The sequence below is a fragment of the Halictus rubicundus genome, chromosome 1, assembly GCF_050948215.1.
Source record: "Halictus rubicundus isolate RS-2024b chromosome 1, iyHalRubi1_principal, whole genome shotgun sequence".
NCBI lineage: Eukaryota > Metazoa > Arthropoda > Insecta > Hymenoptera > Halictidae > Halictus > Halictus rubicundus.
Window position 1 is genome coordinate 10018249 of NC_135149.1, and position 12870 is coordinate 10031118.

General features: G+C 39.9%; 1 protein-coding gene across 1 annotated transcript in view; it reads left to right on the forward strand.

Annotated features, from left to right (window-relative positions):
* Glurb (metabotropic glutamate receptor B) overlaps positions 1 to 12870 on the forward strand; it is a 191805-nt gene that overhangs the window by 160409 nt on the left and 18526 nt on the right. Inside the window, exon 4 of the mRNA XM_076787454.1 lies at positions 10026 to 10170. Coding sequence (XP_076643569.1) covers positions 10026 to 10170 — 145 coding nt within the window. The remainder of the gene's footprint in view (positions 1 to 10025; positions 10171 to 12870) is intronic.

Genomic DNA, 12870 nt, shown 5'->3' on the forward strand with positions numbered 1-12870 from the left:
CATGTGAAATTATAAAAGTTCATTTGGTTAAATAGTTTATCAAATTTACATAATCGATTTCGTCAATACCAATTTAAACATCAAAGAATAAACAAAGGAAACTCGTGACCTGTCCAAAAATTAATATCGAAGAATAAAGAAAAAAGCCAAGGTCAGAATCACCAGAACACAAGGGTGCCATTCATTCTGGTGCCATTCAGAATCTTGACAAATTTATTACATCAGTTTAATCGTGACTGAACTGTGGATCTTTATGCAAAATAACAATATTCTGCATCATTTACGAGGTTCTGTAGTCAAAGAAAAATTTATTTCCACCTTTAATAGTTGTAACAATTCATGTTCCATCTACGCATTCTTAAATATTCAATCGATTTTTCAAAACAATCAAAAGGAGATCTTAGCTCGTTCAAAAATCAGAATCTAAGAGCGACTTATTAAAGTCACTCTAAATCAACTAAATTAAATTGAATAATTAAAATGCCAATGAGAATCTTGCAAAACTTACAAAATCAATTTCACCCCGACCGATCCAAATTTTAAATAATAAAATACAGAAGGAGATCCTGGCTTATTTAAAAATCCGACAATCCAAAAGGGAACAAGGAAAAGTCATAGCCCGTTGAATAATTGAAATGCCAATGAGAATCTTGTAAAACTTACAAAATCAACTTCACCCTGACCGATCGAAATTTCAAAACGAACAAAAAACTCCAAACAAATCCAAAAATAACGATCTGAGAACAAACAAGAAAATCGAGATCCGTCTACGAATAGAAATAAAAGACCGACGAATAAAGTGGCCAACAAAACAACCAATTAAACACGAATAAAATGAAAGAACAGTGAAAGGTATAACGCAATCATAAAAATAAAGCTAAAACAGATCGCGGTGTAGAATGCAATCGATAAAAAGGAACAATATGACCAACAATAAAGAAGATGCGCCGAACGTACAATCACTGACTTGTTTCCCGGTGGTTGCAATGCACGGGGGAGGGGGAGGGGGCAGAGAGAGAGAGAGAGAGAGAGAGAGAGAGAAAGAGTGAAAATACAGTGCAATACTAAAGGTTCCCGTGGCTGATAAATATTCAGAAAAATGAGTCGCGGGCGAGGTTTGCTTCCTGGTCTCGGCCAGCAGTTTCTTAGACAATTTTATATTTCGCCACCCCACCCTCGCTGTAATGGACGCTTGTAATGGGACGAAATTGGCGTTCACACATAAATTGAATTTTAACACGACCCGTAAAAGTGGCCCGTCGCAGTTCTGGCCGCTCGAGAATGAAAACGACGACGACGACGAGGCTGCGAACACGGCGAATATTCAAGTTCGGAGGCCAAGGTACGCGCGACTTGTAATTTATCGCGACTCGTCACGTGCGCTCCGTTCGCGGAACAATGGACAGGTGTACGGGCACCTAGCGCCATTGACCCAGATTCTGGTTAACACGTTCCTCCAGGTAAACGAGGACACGTTTTTATATTTCTCACTTCGGTTCCGTTTGAACTTTAAACCCTCTCGTTCTTTGACGAAACGAAATAAGAAAATTGCTATCCCCTCTTCTTCTACTTCATCCGAAATACGACGAAAGCCGATCGTGAGCCATCGCCTTATATCGAATGAAAACTGTAGTGAAATATTGGCGTGGGTCAGAACTGACTCCGGCATAGGCCTAGAAGTCGCAGCAGTTCGAGGGTTAAGTAATTAAGAGTTTATGAATTAACACTTTGATCGCCAAACTAGAAACCCCAAAAATTCCATAAAATCAAAGTAAGTTATTTAATGAAATAAAAATTGCAAAAAATTAAATGAATGATACCGAGTAATCCTCCAACTTTCTTGCATGTTACAGATCCTAATCAAGTTTAGTACAATGAATATATCAACGTAAAAATTCATTTTGAAACCTGCACAAATAATTCCGTCACCCACATATGGGTGACGTGGCATTCATCGTGTTAAGTGAATATCTATTTTCTCTTTCACTTAAAAAAGTTGGAGATAAAATATAAAAATATTTTTACCTCGGTCATTTTTATTTGTATCGTACGTGCATGAAATCCGCAGTCTGGTTATTATAGTTATACCAAGGTTAATCAAGTTGCTTTGATGTTGAGTGACTTTTATGGGCATTTATTATAGTACGCTGATTACTGCACCCCATATTGCAATTTTTATAAATTGACCCGTGGGCTGACTTATGCAAACGCCACGCAATGGAGCACACTATTCCACCGTTTGATCTCGCCCGTGTTTCCCTGCGGTCTTCACGGAATTTTTCGCATTGTATTTCTTCGCAGACAACAATGAGGATAGGAGATTGCTTTCCGGGACCTGATTTATGCGCGTCAACCCGTTGTTCCTTCGACCCCATCCGAGGGAAGACGTGTTGAACGTATGGCTAGAAGTCGTGCAATTTCTCGATAGCAATCAAAGGAAAATATTGGGTCGTTCGATCGCGATGTCTTTATTACCATCTCGATCGGAGAAATAAATAACACGCCCGACGAAATATAAATAACGCTGCCCACGCGACAGTCGCGCAGCGAATTTATCTGTTTGTGTAACGAGCACAGAGGGGAAACGTGTACCAGCAACTCCTTCTGTGGACAAACTCAAACAACCTACATACATGGTTCGGTAAATTTTCTATTGTTAAATCTAATGTGGGAGTCCATTGAAAAATTTAGAAAGTCCACTAAAACAATACCGATGTATTATTTTCATCGTGTTGAAATTATTCCTGTTTCTCACAATTCGTGCAGAATTGTAGGCCATTTTTATTTTGAAATGTGTAGCACAGTAAGAAGCACTTAATTGTCAGGTTGCAAAATTTCCAGCATTCTCAATTATTCATGATTTTCTCAAATTTAGAAAACACTTTTGCCATCAACCAGAAAAGGAAGAAGGAACTCAGAGCGCCAAAATGATGCGTTCGTAATCATTTCTACAAGGAGTTAGAGTGACTCGATCAGTGTTCAGCGGCTCGGACGTAGAATGTCCTCGGCGAAGCTAACTTCTTAATTCCAGTATCGCGCCTAGAACGACGCAATTAGGGTGCCATCATTTTCATCCGACTAGCAAGCCGACGACGGGGACGGTACCATAATTTTCCGACGTTGGATGCGGCAGACCGCTCGCCGCGCCGCGCCGGAGGGTTTAATGAAAAGAGCTGAAAGTTCGCGGCAATTGGTATAACGAAGTCAGTGGAAAAACAGGGGAGGGGGAAGTTGTAAGGAGAAGAGGAAAATGAAAATTAGATGCAAATTGAAAACTATAGACCGCGATTCTACCTTTGAAAACGGCCCGGTGAGTTTCCATCGCGGCGTATTCAATGGAAAGAAAAGAAGAGCGCAGCGGGTGAAGAGAAGAAAAGAAAGGAACGGTACTTATTGCCGGTTCCAAGGACGCGCGATTCGTCTGGCGCGGATGCATTAACGCGTAATGACACCATGATTCGCAGTGTTGAAGTTCAGAAAGAAATAACTTCCATCCGTGCGTTTAAGTGCTCGTACAACGCCGTCGAAGATGAAAGCCATTAGGGCCGCAGCGAAAAGAGGCTGTCGGATGTAACGTAAGAAATTTCACGTGCTTGTACTCACTGCAGCCGCATCTGCTCACTGCAATGAAATACTTGCATTGCACGCCGCCGCCGAGACTTAAACATCGTCGTCCCTAATTTTCTACGTGCTCGCAGATCTGCTACGGTTCCACTCTGTGTTCCAGGCAAATTAAGTAGTTCTTCTTCGGCGAATTATTGTTGCAGGACGCCTGTACATTTCGCCCTACGAGATTAAAACGTGCGGGACTGAAGTGTCTTGCAATTCTGGAATTCGTTAGTAACATCGCGATTCTTGCCCCGCGTTGTTATTGACATAACGTTTCAACTTTCGGGGGAAGTATGCTTTTTTGAAAGTATGGCTACTCTTAGAGGCGCGTTGCAGAGATGACGTGAGTTTGTAAGAATGTATGATAAAAATGTGTAGATTAAATAGAAAATAGAGAAAACATAAAAATAAATCGATGACAATTTTTGTTTGGCAAAAAATCCGCAATCTATTCATTAAAAACAAGATGAAGGGTTGATTGATGCTGTTTCAGGTCTTTAATGACACAATATTATCGTATCCCTAGGGTAAAGGACCCAATTACTGTGGGGATGCCAATTACTGTGCCTATATTAATTACACTTATTTATAAAGCATAGTGAATATTTAAACAAGAGATATATAACCTATATATACAGGGTGTCCATTTTAAAACTTTCCAGCTGAATATCTCGAAAAGTATGAAAGATATTAAAGAAGTGTAAAACACGTGTCCAAGGATTTCGAGGGGGAAAGAGGGGGCGGTATCAGTTTTTTATTTGGGTGGCGTTTTCAAGGTCATTTGAAGTTCAACTTTGTTTTTACAAATCCAACGAAGGAAGAAAATTATTTCGATAATATCTCGTTAACTATTAGATTTAGAACATATGAAGGTCAACGCTTTTATACTCAGACTTTGATACTCTATCGATCTATGGTATAACAAATGGGACATTTCATTAAAAAAAAACAAAGTTGAACTTCAAATGACCTTGAAAACGCCACCCAAATAAAAAACTGATACCGCCCCCTCTTTCCCCCTCGAAATCCTTGGACACGTGTTTTACGCTTTTTTAATATCTTTTATACTTTTCGAGATATTCGCCTGAAAAGTTTTCAAATGAACACCCTGTATATAGGTTATATATCTCTTTTTTTAATATTCACTATGCTTTATAAATAAGTGTAATTAATATAGGCACTGTAATTGGCACCCCCACAGTAATTGGGTCCCTTTCAGTTGAAACCAAGAAAAATAAAATCTACAAACCTAGTAATAATCAGTACCGTATTAACTAACTCCAGAAATAAGATAATAACGACAACAGCTGGATAATTTCCGTCGTCGGGACCTCGCCGAGCCTCCCAAGCACACAATGCCTGGAGCAGCAGAAGTGTTCAAATTTGCAAATTCACGGAGGTGTGTCCCGCGAAGTTCCACAGGACCGTGCCAAATTTTCCGAGCGCTTGACCGCTCGCAGCGGCCGCAAGGAATTCCATTTAAGCGTAATTGACGTTCTCGGGGGAACTGCGTCCATTAAGAATGCAACGTTTGCTAATATGTTTGCAGAAACAGTTTCACGCGTCCCCGCACTCTCCCTGGAACGGCAATAGTAGCAATCGGGCAACGGGCAAGAGCTATTGTGCAGGGTAGAGCCACTACAGTTCTGCTGTGGCAACATTAAGACGTCAAACGCCGATTTCCTCGGCCGAAAAAACATCCGCGGCGAGTCACGTTCCCACAATAATGCGCCGCACCAGCTATGTAGTTCTCATTAATCTTTCCTGTGGCCGTTTTTTCGAGGCTGAACTTTTTGTCAAAACGCCGCCGGCTAAAAACGAAATCGCGGAAACCATTCCGCGCGGCGAACTGCAAACATTTGATGGGGGAAAATGAGAAAATCGTTGCGCATCAAAGAGGAGACGCTTTGCCGAGGCTTTTTTTAACCTTGGAAAACTTGAGAGAGCTTCAATTTAGAGCAATGGGACATTAACCCTAGGACTCCAGCACACCGATATGTCATTGTAACCACACTTTTCTTTCGATATAAGGCGGTGGCTCGGGACTGGCTTCCGTCGTATTTCAGATGAAGAGAAAGAAGAGCGATTTTCTTACTTCGAAATAAAAAAGCATCATTTTATATGGGCATAAAATTGTACATATTGACGATCGCTCGAACTTATCCCCACCGATACGGGTCACCAATGACTCCGGCATAATATACGGAGGGTTAAATCTGATTCTTTTATAGTCTTCTTTAACCTTGGAGAATTAGAATTGGAAGCTTCAATTTGCTTTTTAGTCTTGTGGGATCAAGGATATTCGTGTAGCAGAGAGTCTAGGAGAATGGGAGACAAGAGATTCTCGGGAATTCCGCGTGCGAGGATTCGAGCAGGCACACAAGGCTACTGGCACTCGAGGGTCGTCAAAGTCCTGGACAGTCGCGGTGCTCTGGATCGAATAGTTTAGGGAGATTTTGTTTGGGAGTAAAATTTTTCATATTGGTGTACAGGGTGTATACAGGGTGTATACAGGGTGTATACAGGGTGTTCACGCTGTTACTAGCCAGCATTTTTCTTGTAAATAGTAAATATTAGAAAAAAATGAAAGAGGAAGAAGTAAGTAAGTTGTGTTTTTTATACGCAACACAATGGCGTATGTAATTTTTTTGTGTTTATACTATTTTGTTAGATATGAAGGTGACCTTCAATTTTTTAAATGGACTTGTCTAGTTAGAATCTAGTTACGTGATAAATATTTTATTAACCCTCTCGCTGCCACGCGAATTTTTGAACTTGCACTAGTGGGCCACAATACAAATTTCATATTAAAAATTTTATAATGGCAAAGAACTGCGATATATATTAAAATAACGGTTCAATTTTGCCAATAGCACATTTTTCTTAGTGGTGGTCACCCGTGACCACCATGGACCAAATGAAAAGACAAGCGCCGCGGTCCCATGGGACCACCGTGACAGCGAAAGGGTTAACCTGGTAAGGACGAGCAGAATAGGATCCGCTTTAGTCGAACAAGTGGAACAGAGGATGGTGTATGGTCAAACAAGTAGAACAAGCACTGGTATTCCAGGCATCTAGAATAAGGACAGGCCTGCGATCAGACAAGTAGAATAAATGCGATCTACAATCAGACGTGTAGTATAATCCCATTTATGGTAAATCAGTACTCACAATTGGGAACTCTGAAATGATTGAAAGTTTCTCTTCTAAAAAAATCTGAAACGTTGAATAAATAATGTTCCCGTTTTGTTTTTCATTTCTCGGTGAACCTAATGAAAGAACTGAAGCAATCGTTAATATCTGTCCTAGTTCGGCGGCGTGAATAATTTGTAATTCTACACGAAGGTGTAAAATTTGCTAGGAAGTGTACTCTAACCTTGATAGAACATACTCGAACCGGTTATGAGTAGTTCGACGTAGACCTTCGACCTTGAATCCCTTTCGTGATCACATGCTCTGAGAATGATGCATGCGAATAAGCTCTTTTATGTACGGCATGCTTTAATATAATGCTTATCTCGCATCGCCAGCGAGCGTGTGCATTATCGTAGTCGGAAACTGATTTAACTTCTATATATGTACATATGCGAATACATAGGGTGGACCACGTGAATCATATTAACTGACCATGTTCTAAACCCATTTTCAATCCCTGTATTCACCTTAATCTCTTTGACGTGATCTACACTATAATATCCTGATCATATATTGTACAATTACAAATAATTTACTACGTTCTATAATGTTTTGATGTGCACCTGAATGTCTGAGATATTCATTTCTTACCTTGTACGTATTATATTTTGTGCAATTACGTAATTATATACATTATAAAGCAAGCAAACAATTTACAACATTATATATTTTTCAACATACATTTCAATGCCTGGGATATTTATTTAATAGCTTGGAATTACTATATTTTGTACAATTAGGTAATCATACATATTATAAAGTAAACCAACAATTTACTATACTTTTTCAGTAAGCTTAGAGGCCTAAGACGTTTAATAGCTTGCGATTACTGTATTTTGTAGAATTACATAATTGTACACACCATAAAGTAAAGAAACCATTTATCAGATTTTACAATTTTTTAACATACAACTATACGCCCGAGATATTTTATACCTTGTTCATAATATAATGAACATGATGAAAATACACATAAATACCGAAGGCACTTGTGCGATTTTATTTATTCGACTCACCCTGTACATCCGGGAAAAAGATGGATCGTTAGAGATACGTTTCGCGCGTGTGTTTTCTACACGCTTGTAATAAATAATGACTGAAGTTCAGTATCGCATTGGCATGATGCATGGTGCATGCCGTTGTATAATGACTTTTGTTTATTTGATTAAAGGGCCCCTGCTGTTCTCGTGGAATTTATGCAGTCGAAGGTAGAGTTCGAGACTGTTTCAGTAAATTTTGGTACGCTTTCCAAATTTCGAATTCTTCAAAATGCAATTACCGAAATTGTACTAACAAATTCCTGCGAAATTATTCAACAATTTCTTTAGACGCAGATTATAAAAATTGCTTAAAAATCTGAATGAACACTGCTCTGTTACTTTCAACGAATAATATGAGACAGTCAATCTTTCAATGCTCTGCAGTTCTACTGTCAAAGAACACTGCCAACAATCACAGAACATTTATCACAGATCACATTTTCAGTAAAGCTTCTCATCCCATTTTATGCGAAAGAATTTCGGACAAATTATTCAATAATTTCTCTAGACATAAATATTACTACGATAGTCGTTCAAAATGCGATTAAATACAGTTTCGTTCCTTTCACAAAATGATACGAAACAGTCAGTGTTTCGATGTTATGCAGTTCTGCTGTTAAAAAGTACCATCCGCCAGCAACGTGCCATTTATCAGAGATTGCATTTTCAGTAAAGCTTCTCGTTCCGTTTTACTCGACAGAATAATTTCGAAACGATGATTCGCATGAACTTGACCAACGAACGTGCTTTTCGCCCGATCCCGGTGCACCTAACTTTTATAAAACGGATTCAACTTTTATGACTGCCGTCGTCGGGAGAGCCGTATAACTGGGGATCGGTCATAAAAAAAAATTAAATGCGAAAGAATTACAACTCATTTCGGATTATGTCTTTCTCTCTCCTCCTCTCCCCCCTCCCCCTTCCTTCGTAATAAGAGGGAATGGCGACCCGGGAATCGGGGATTGTTCCTCGACGGCGAAATTAATTTCTCGAGACCGGGAACTGGTGCGTCCGACGTCTGGAAAAAGACGTTAACCGATATCTAGGAAGCGTAAGTTATTTCCATGGTATCGGGGTGATCAACGCGCGGCGATCTATCAAGGAATCAAGATCAGACGCATATAATTAACAATAAACGCGGCCGCCGAAGGCCGACGCACGTATTGCGGGCACTTGGCATAAACGGAAATCGATAACACGTCTGTGTGTGGTTTCGCATAAATTAAATACCGTCGGCATTGTAAAATATTAAATCAAGTGTCGATCAAAGAAGTGCTGGACTTTTATTCGATCACTCTTTTCATCCTCCATTTCTGCAACTTAAATTTTTACCAGTGAACATGCTGCACGGATTGTTAATTAATGAATTATTAATAATGATAACAATAATAATAAATATGTAAAAAAAATAAAAAAATAAATATGAATATAAATATTTGTTATAAATATTTAATATGTATAGATATATATGATATATATATTATTATTTATTATTTTTATTATTATTATTAACACGTTAAGTGCCCAGCCCGATTTTACTTGCCGTTCCGTTCAGGCCATAGTTAGGTCCGTAAGGATCGGCGGGGCCTGAACGAAAAGTCTAGCGCCGGTCAGTAGGGACCGGCGCGGCGTGGCGTTTAACGTGTTAATGAATTATTTATTTAGGTAGCTTGTATCATTGCTTTAGATCCAAAAATGTCACTGAGTAGCTCCTAATATTAATTTATTTATTGATTTAAAAAAGAACGAAGACGATTTATTTGTATTTCTTGTGAACGTAATTAAATATGTACCTAAATGTTTGACTTGACTTTTCGTCAGGACATCCTGTCAGAGCATAAATAGAGGCAACTGAAAATTCGTATTTTAAAAAGCGTTTGAAAGCGTATGAAGAGGAATCGGCTCAGAAAATTCTTTGTCCCTTGCACACGATTGGAGTCCCCCGGAAAGGATTCTCCCTCGAGGTCATGTTTAACCGCGTATTTTTCCATTAAGGACCTCCGGCTCGCCCACTCCGATTCGCATTGTGTTCTTTAAGGCACGAGCTCATCTTCTCAGGTCGAAGTTATTTTAAAACAACCGTGATACGGATCGATACGGAACGAGAGGGAGAGCGGAGAAGGGGGGAGGGGGATCGAAACACGAGTAGACGTACTTTTTTGGTTATCCTTTTGGTTGCAGGCGTTTGAGGTGCTGGAGGATCTGCTGGGAGAGAACGACATATGTATCGCCATCAAGGAGAAGTTGGTGAAAGACTCCGGTGTCGCGGAGGAGACGGCTTACGACAATATCGTTTTGAAACTGCTGACGAAACCGAGGGCCAAGGGTGAGTGGAGAAGAGTGACAGTCGTAAGAACAGTCCTTCGCGTCCATTCAGCATAAATTTCTTTTTGCTATCGGGAAAGTGCCGCCCGAATGCCGGTCGAAAACTATTTCAGTCACGAATCTTCGAGATGGATGAAAGAAATTTAGCAATGGACAGGGAAAGGATCGCAATTTATAGATTGTGAATTTTTGATGCATTCCTGCTACTCGCGGATTCGTAAAATACAAAAAGACGTCTGTGTCAACCCCAAGTTTGAAAACATTTTTACTTGGTTTTTATAGAAAAGGATGTTTCAGTTAATGAAAATTGGAAAAGATAAAGATGCGTAAAAGAGCACGCAAAGATTGCATAAAGATTTACAGTGAAGGACATTTTTTGTGGGAGTTCAGAAATGTGCACGAAGTGTGAAACATACATGATACTAGTGATATAGGATAGCCTTTGGACAGCCAAATAAGATAGAGGGGCCATTCGAAGGCCGCAAGTAGATTAGACATAACATATCCTTAGATAACTAGAATAAACACGACCTGTAGTCAGACATCCGCATGAAATAAGGTCAAATACGTAGAATAACAGCGTTTATGGTCGAACAAGTTGTAGATGCATAATCTGTAGTCAAAAAAGTGGAATACAGCCTCATTCTTAGTTAAAAACATAGAATAGGAGCTGTCCTATGGTCGGACAAGTAGAGTAAGAATTGGTTTATGGTCTCACACACACTTGTGTTATTATACTTATAAAAGTTCAACTCACAGCTGAGGACGTATGAAATGATTAGAGTTTTCGGTAAGATTGAATAGTGATAGAAAATTGAACAGTTAAATTTTCCACTTCACAATTTACGCCTACAATTTTCCCATAGTTTTCGTGCTCGAAACGATTGGAAGGGAGTAGAATATTCAAAGGTTCTCCCAATCGAGGTTCTGTCCGCACGAATCTGGAACTTGAGAAAGTCGATGAAATTTCCGAGCTTCAGGTTTTATCTGACAAACTGTCGGTTCGAGCGAGTTCCACCGACTTCGATAATGCCGACGACTGAAACAGCAAATATACTGAGTGTTTCCGAAATCGCACTCGCAACTAGAAGAGAGTTGCTCGTTTGTCTTGGTTCGCGAGAAAATCGAATACAAACGATGGACTAGACAAGAACGTGTCTGTTCGATGCGCACCGTTTCTACTTACTGCGAGGAGAACTGTACGCCACATCAATTATTTCGTAAAAGGATTGTTGCGGAAAGAGACTATAGATTTATTTATTCACAAAGGATTGTTACGCTGTTGGCTGCGACACTAACGACAAATTGTCTTAAAGGTTTCCTCGGTTCTCTCAATTCTGTTTAAAGAGAATGCGGATTTTTCTACTGCAGGTTTGTTGTCAAGGAAACCAAGACTAAATGGAGCGTCATTAGCTGTGCCAGACGCAAACGTCTACGTTCTACGCCTTTTCCTGATGCCACTGCTTGTTAGCGATACTCGCAGTCTGCGGATGTTTAAGTTTCGTAGACAAATCCCGAGAATAAGGGTCGAGGTTACTTTTTGGTGGATTTATTTTCGTAGAACAGGTCGCTCGAAAATATTTTAAATAATTTCGAGACATGCCAAATTGATTTTACAATCAAGTTAAATCTTTAGTCAAACAAAAATTCAGCAAGGGAAACTAACAATTGCTTGAGAAATTATTACTAATCTTTGTTTGGGTAAATACTTGTTTCTATCCTTAAAAATTTTATTGACAATGAGTTGAATACAATACGACTATTTTGTAGTTTTCACTAAAATTTTTTAGGAAAGAAACACGCGTCTACACAGCTCTTGTATACTGCAATTAATGCAGACAATTTTTTATTATGCATAAAAATCAACAATCCCGTCATGACAATCATTTTGATGAATTTAACAATTCGGGAAAGCATTTTGAAAGTTCTATACTTTAAGAAATATTAATTTTTGAACAGTCAGACGAGAATCCCACCAATTAATATAATCACGAATAGAGATAAGAATAAACGCAGAGAGATCGACAGTCGATCGAAGCCGTAACGCATCCGAACCGTTTCAGCATCGCTATACTTTATCGCCGCCGGTGAACGACGGCAGTATAAAATGTCTGCTCGGCTCCACCTGTGGACAAGGCAGATTCAGAGCCACGGACACGTTTAAATGGCTCGATAAAGCGGATTGTTTCACAGTTTCCCGGTTTCTATTTACGGCGGACGGATAACGATTCCTCGGGGAGCGTGTCGGTTCCAATCGATCGAACGATCCTCCGGCGACCGCGATTTGTCATGTAAATACAGTGACAAACCGCGCGACGGCGAGTCGTCGGTCCCGGGCGTTTGGGATTTATGTGTGAAAATTTTCGGCGACTCGAAAAATCTTCTCTTTAAAAGGAGCCGCTCCCGTTGAAAAATGTCCTATCGGCTGGCACGTCATCCCGGGGCTCCCGAAACGATTTATCCATCGATGGGTAACGACTGCTCACGGATACGCGCTCACTGTTTTTCACGTCGTCCTGACAACTGTCTATTAAATCTAGCTTTAGACTTCCTATACGTCAGTGTCATCCCCAATTTCCGCGAGCGAGCGATACCGACCGGAATCATTCCGCGATCATATCTTTTCGGCACGCGTAACCTTCCCAACCGCTGCAGCTGACGGACGCGGGACTCCCATAATTAATAGAGGGAGCCTGTTGGA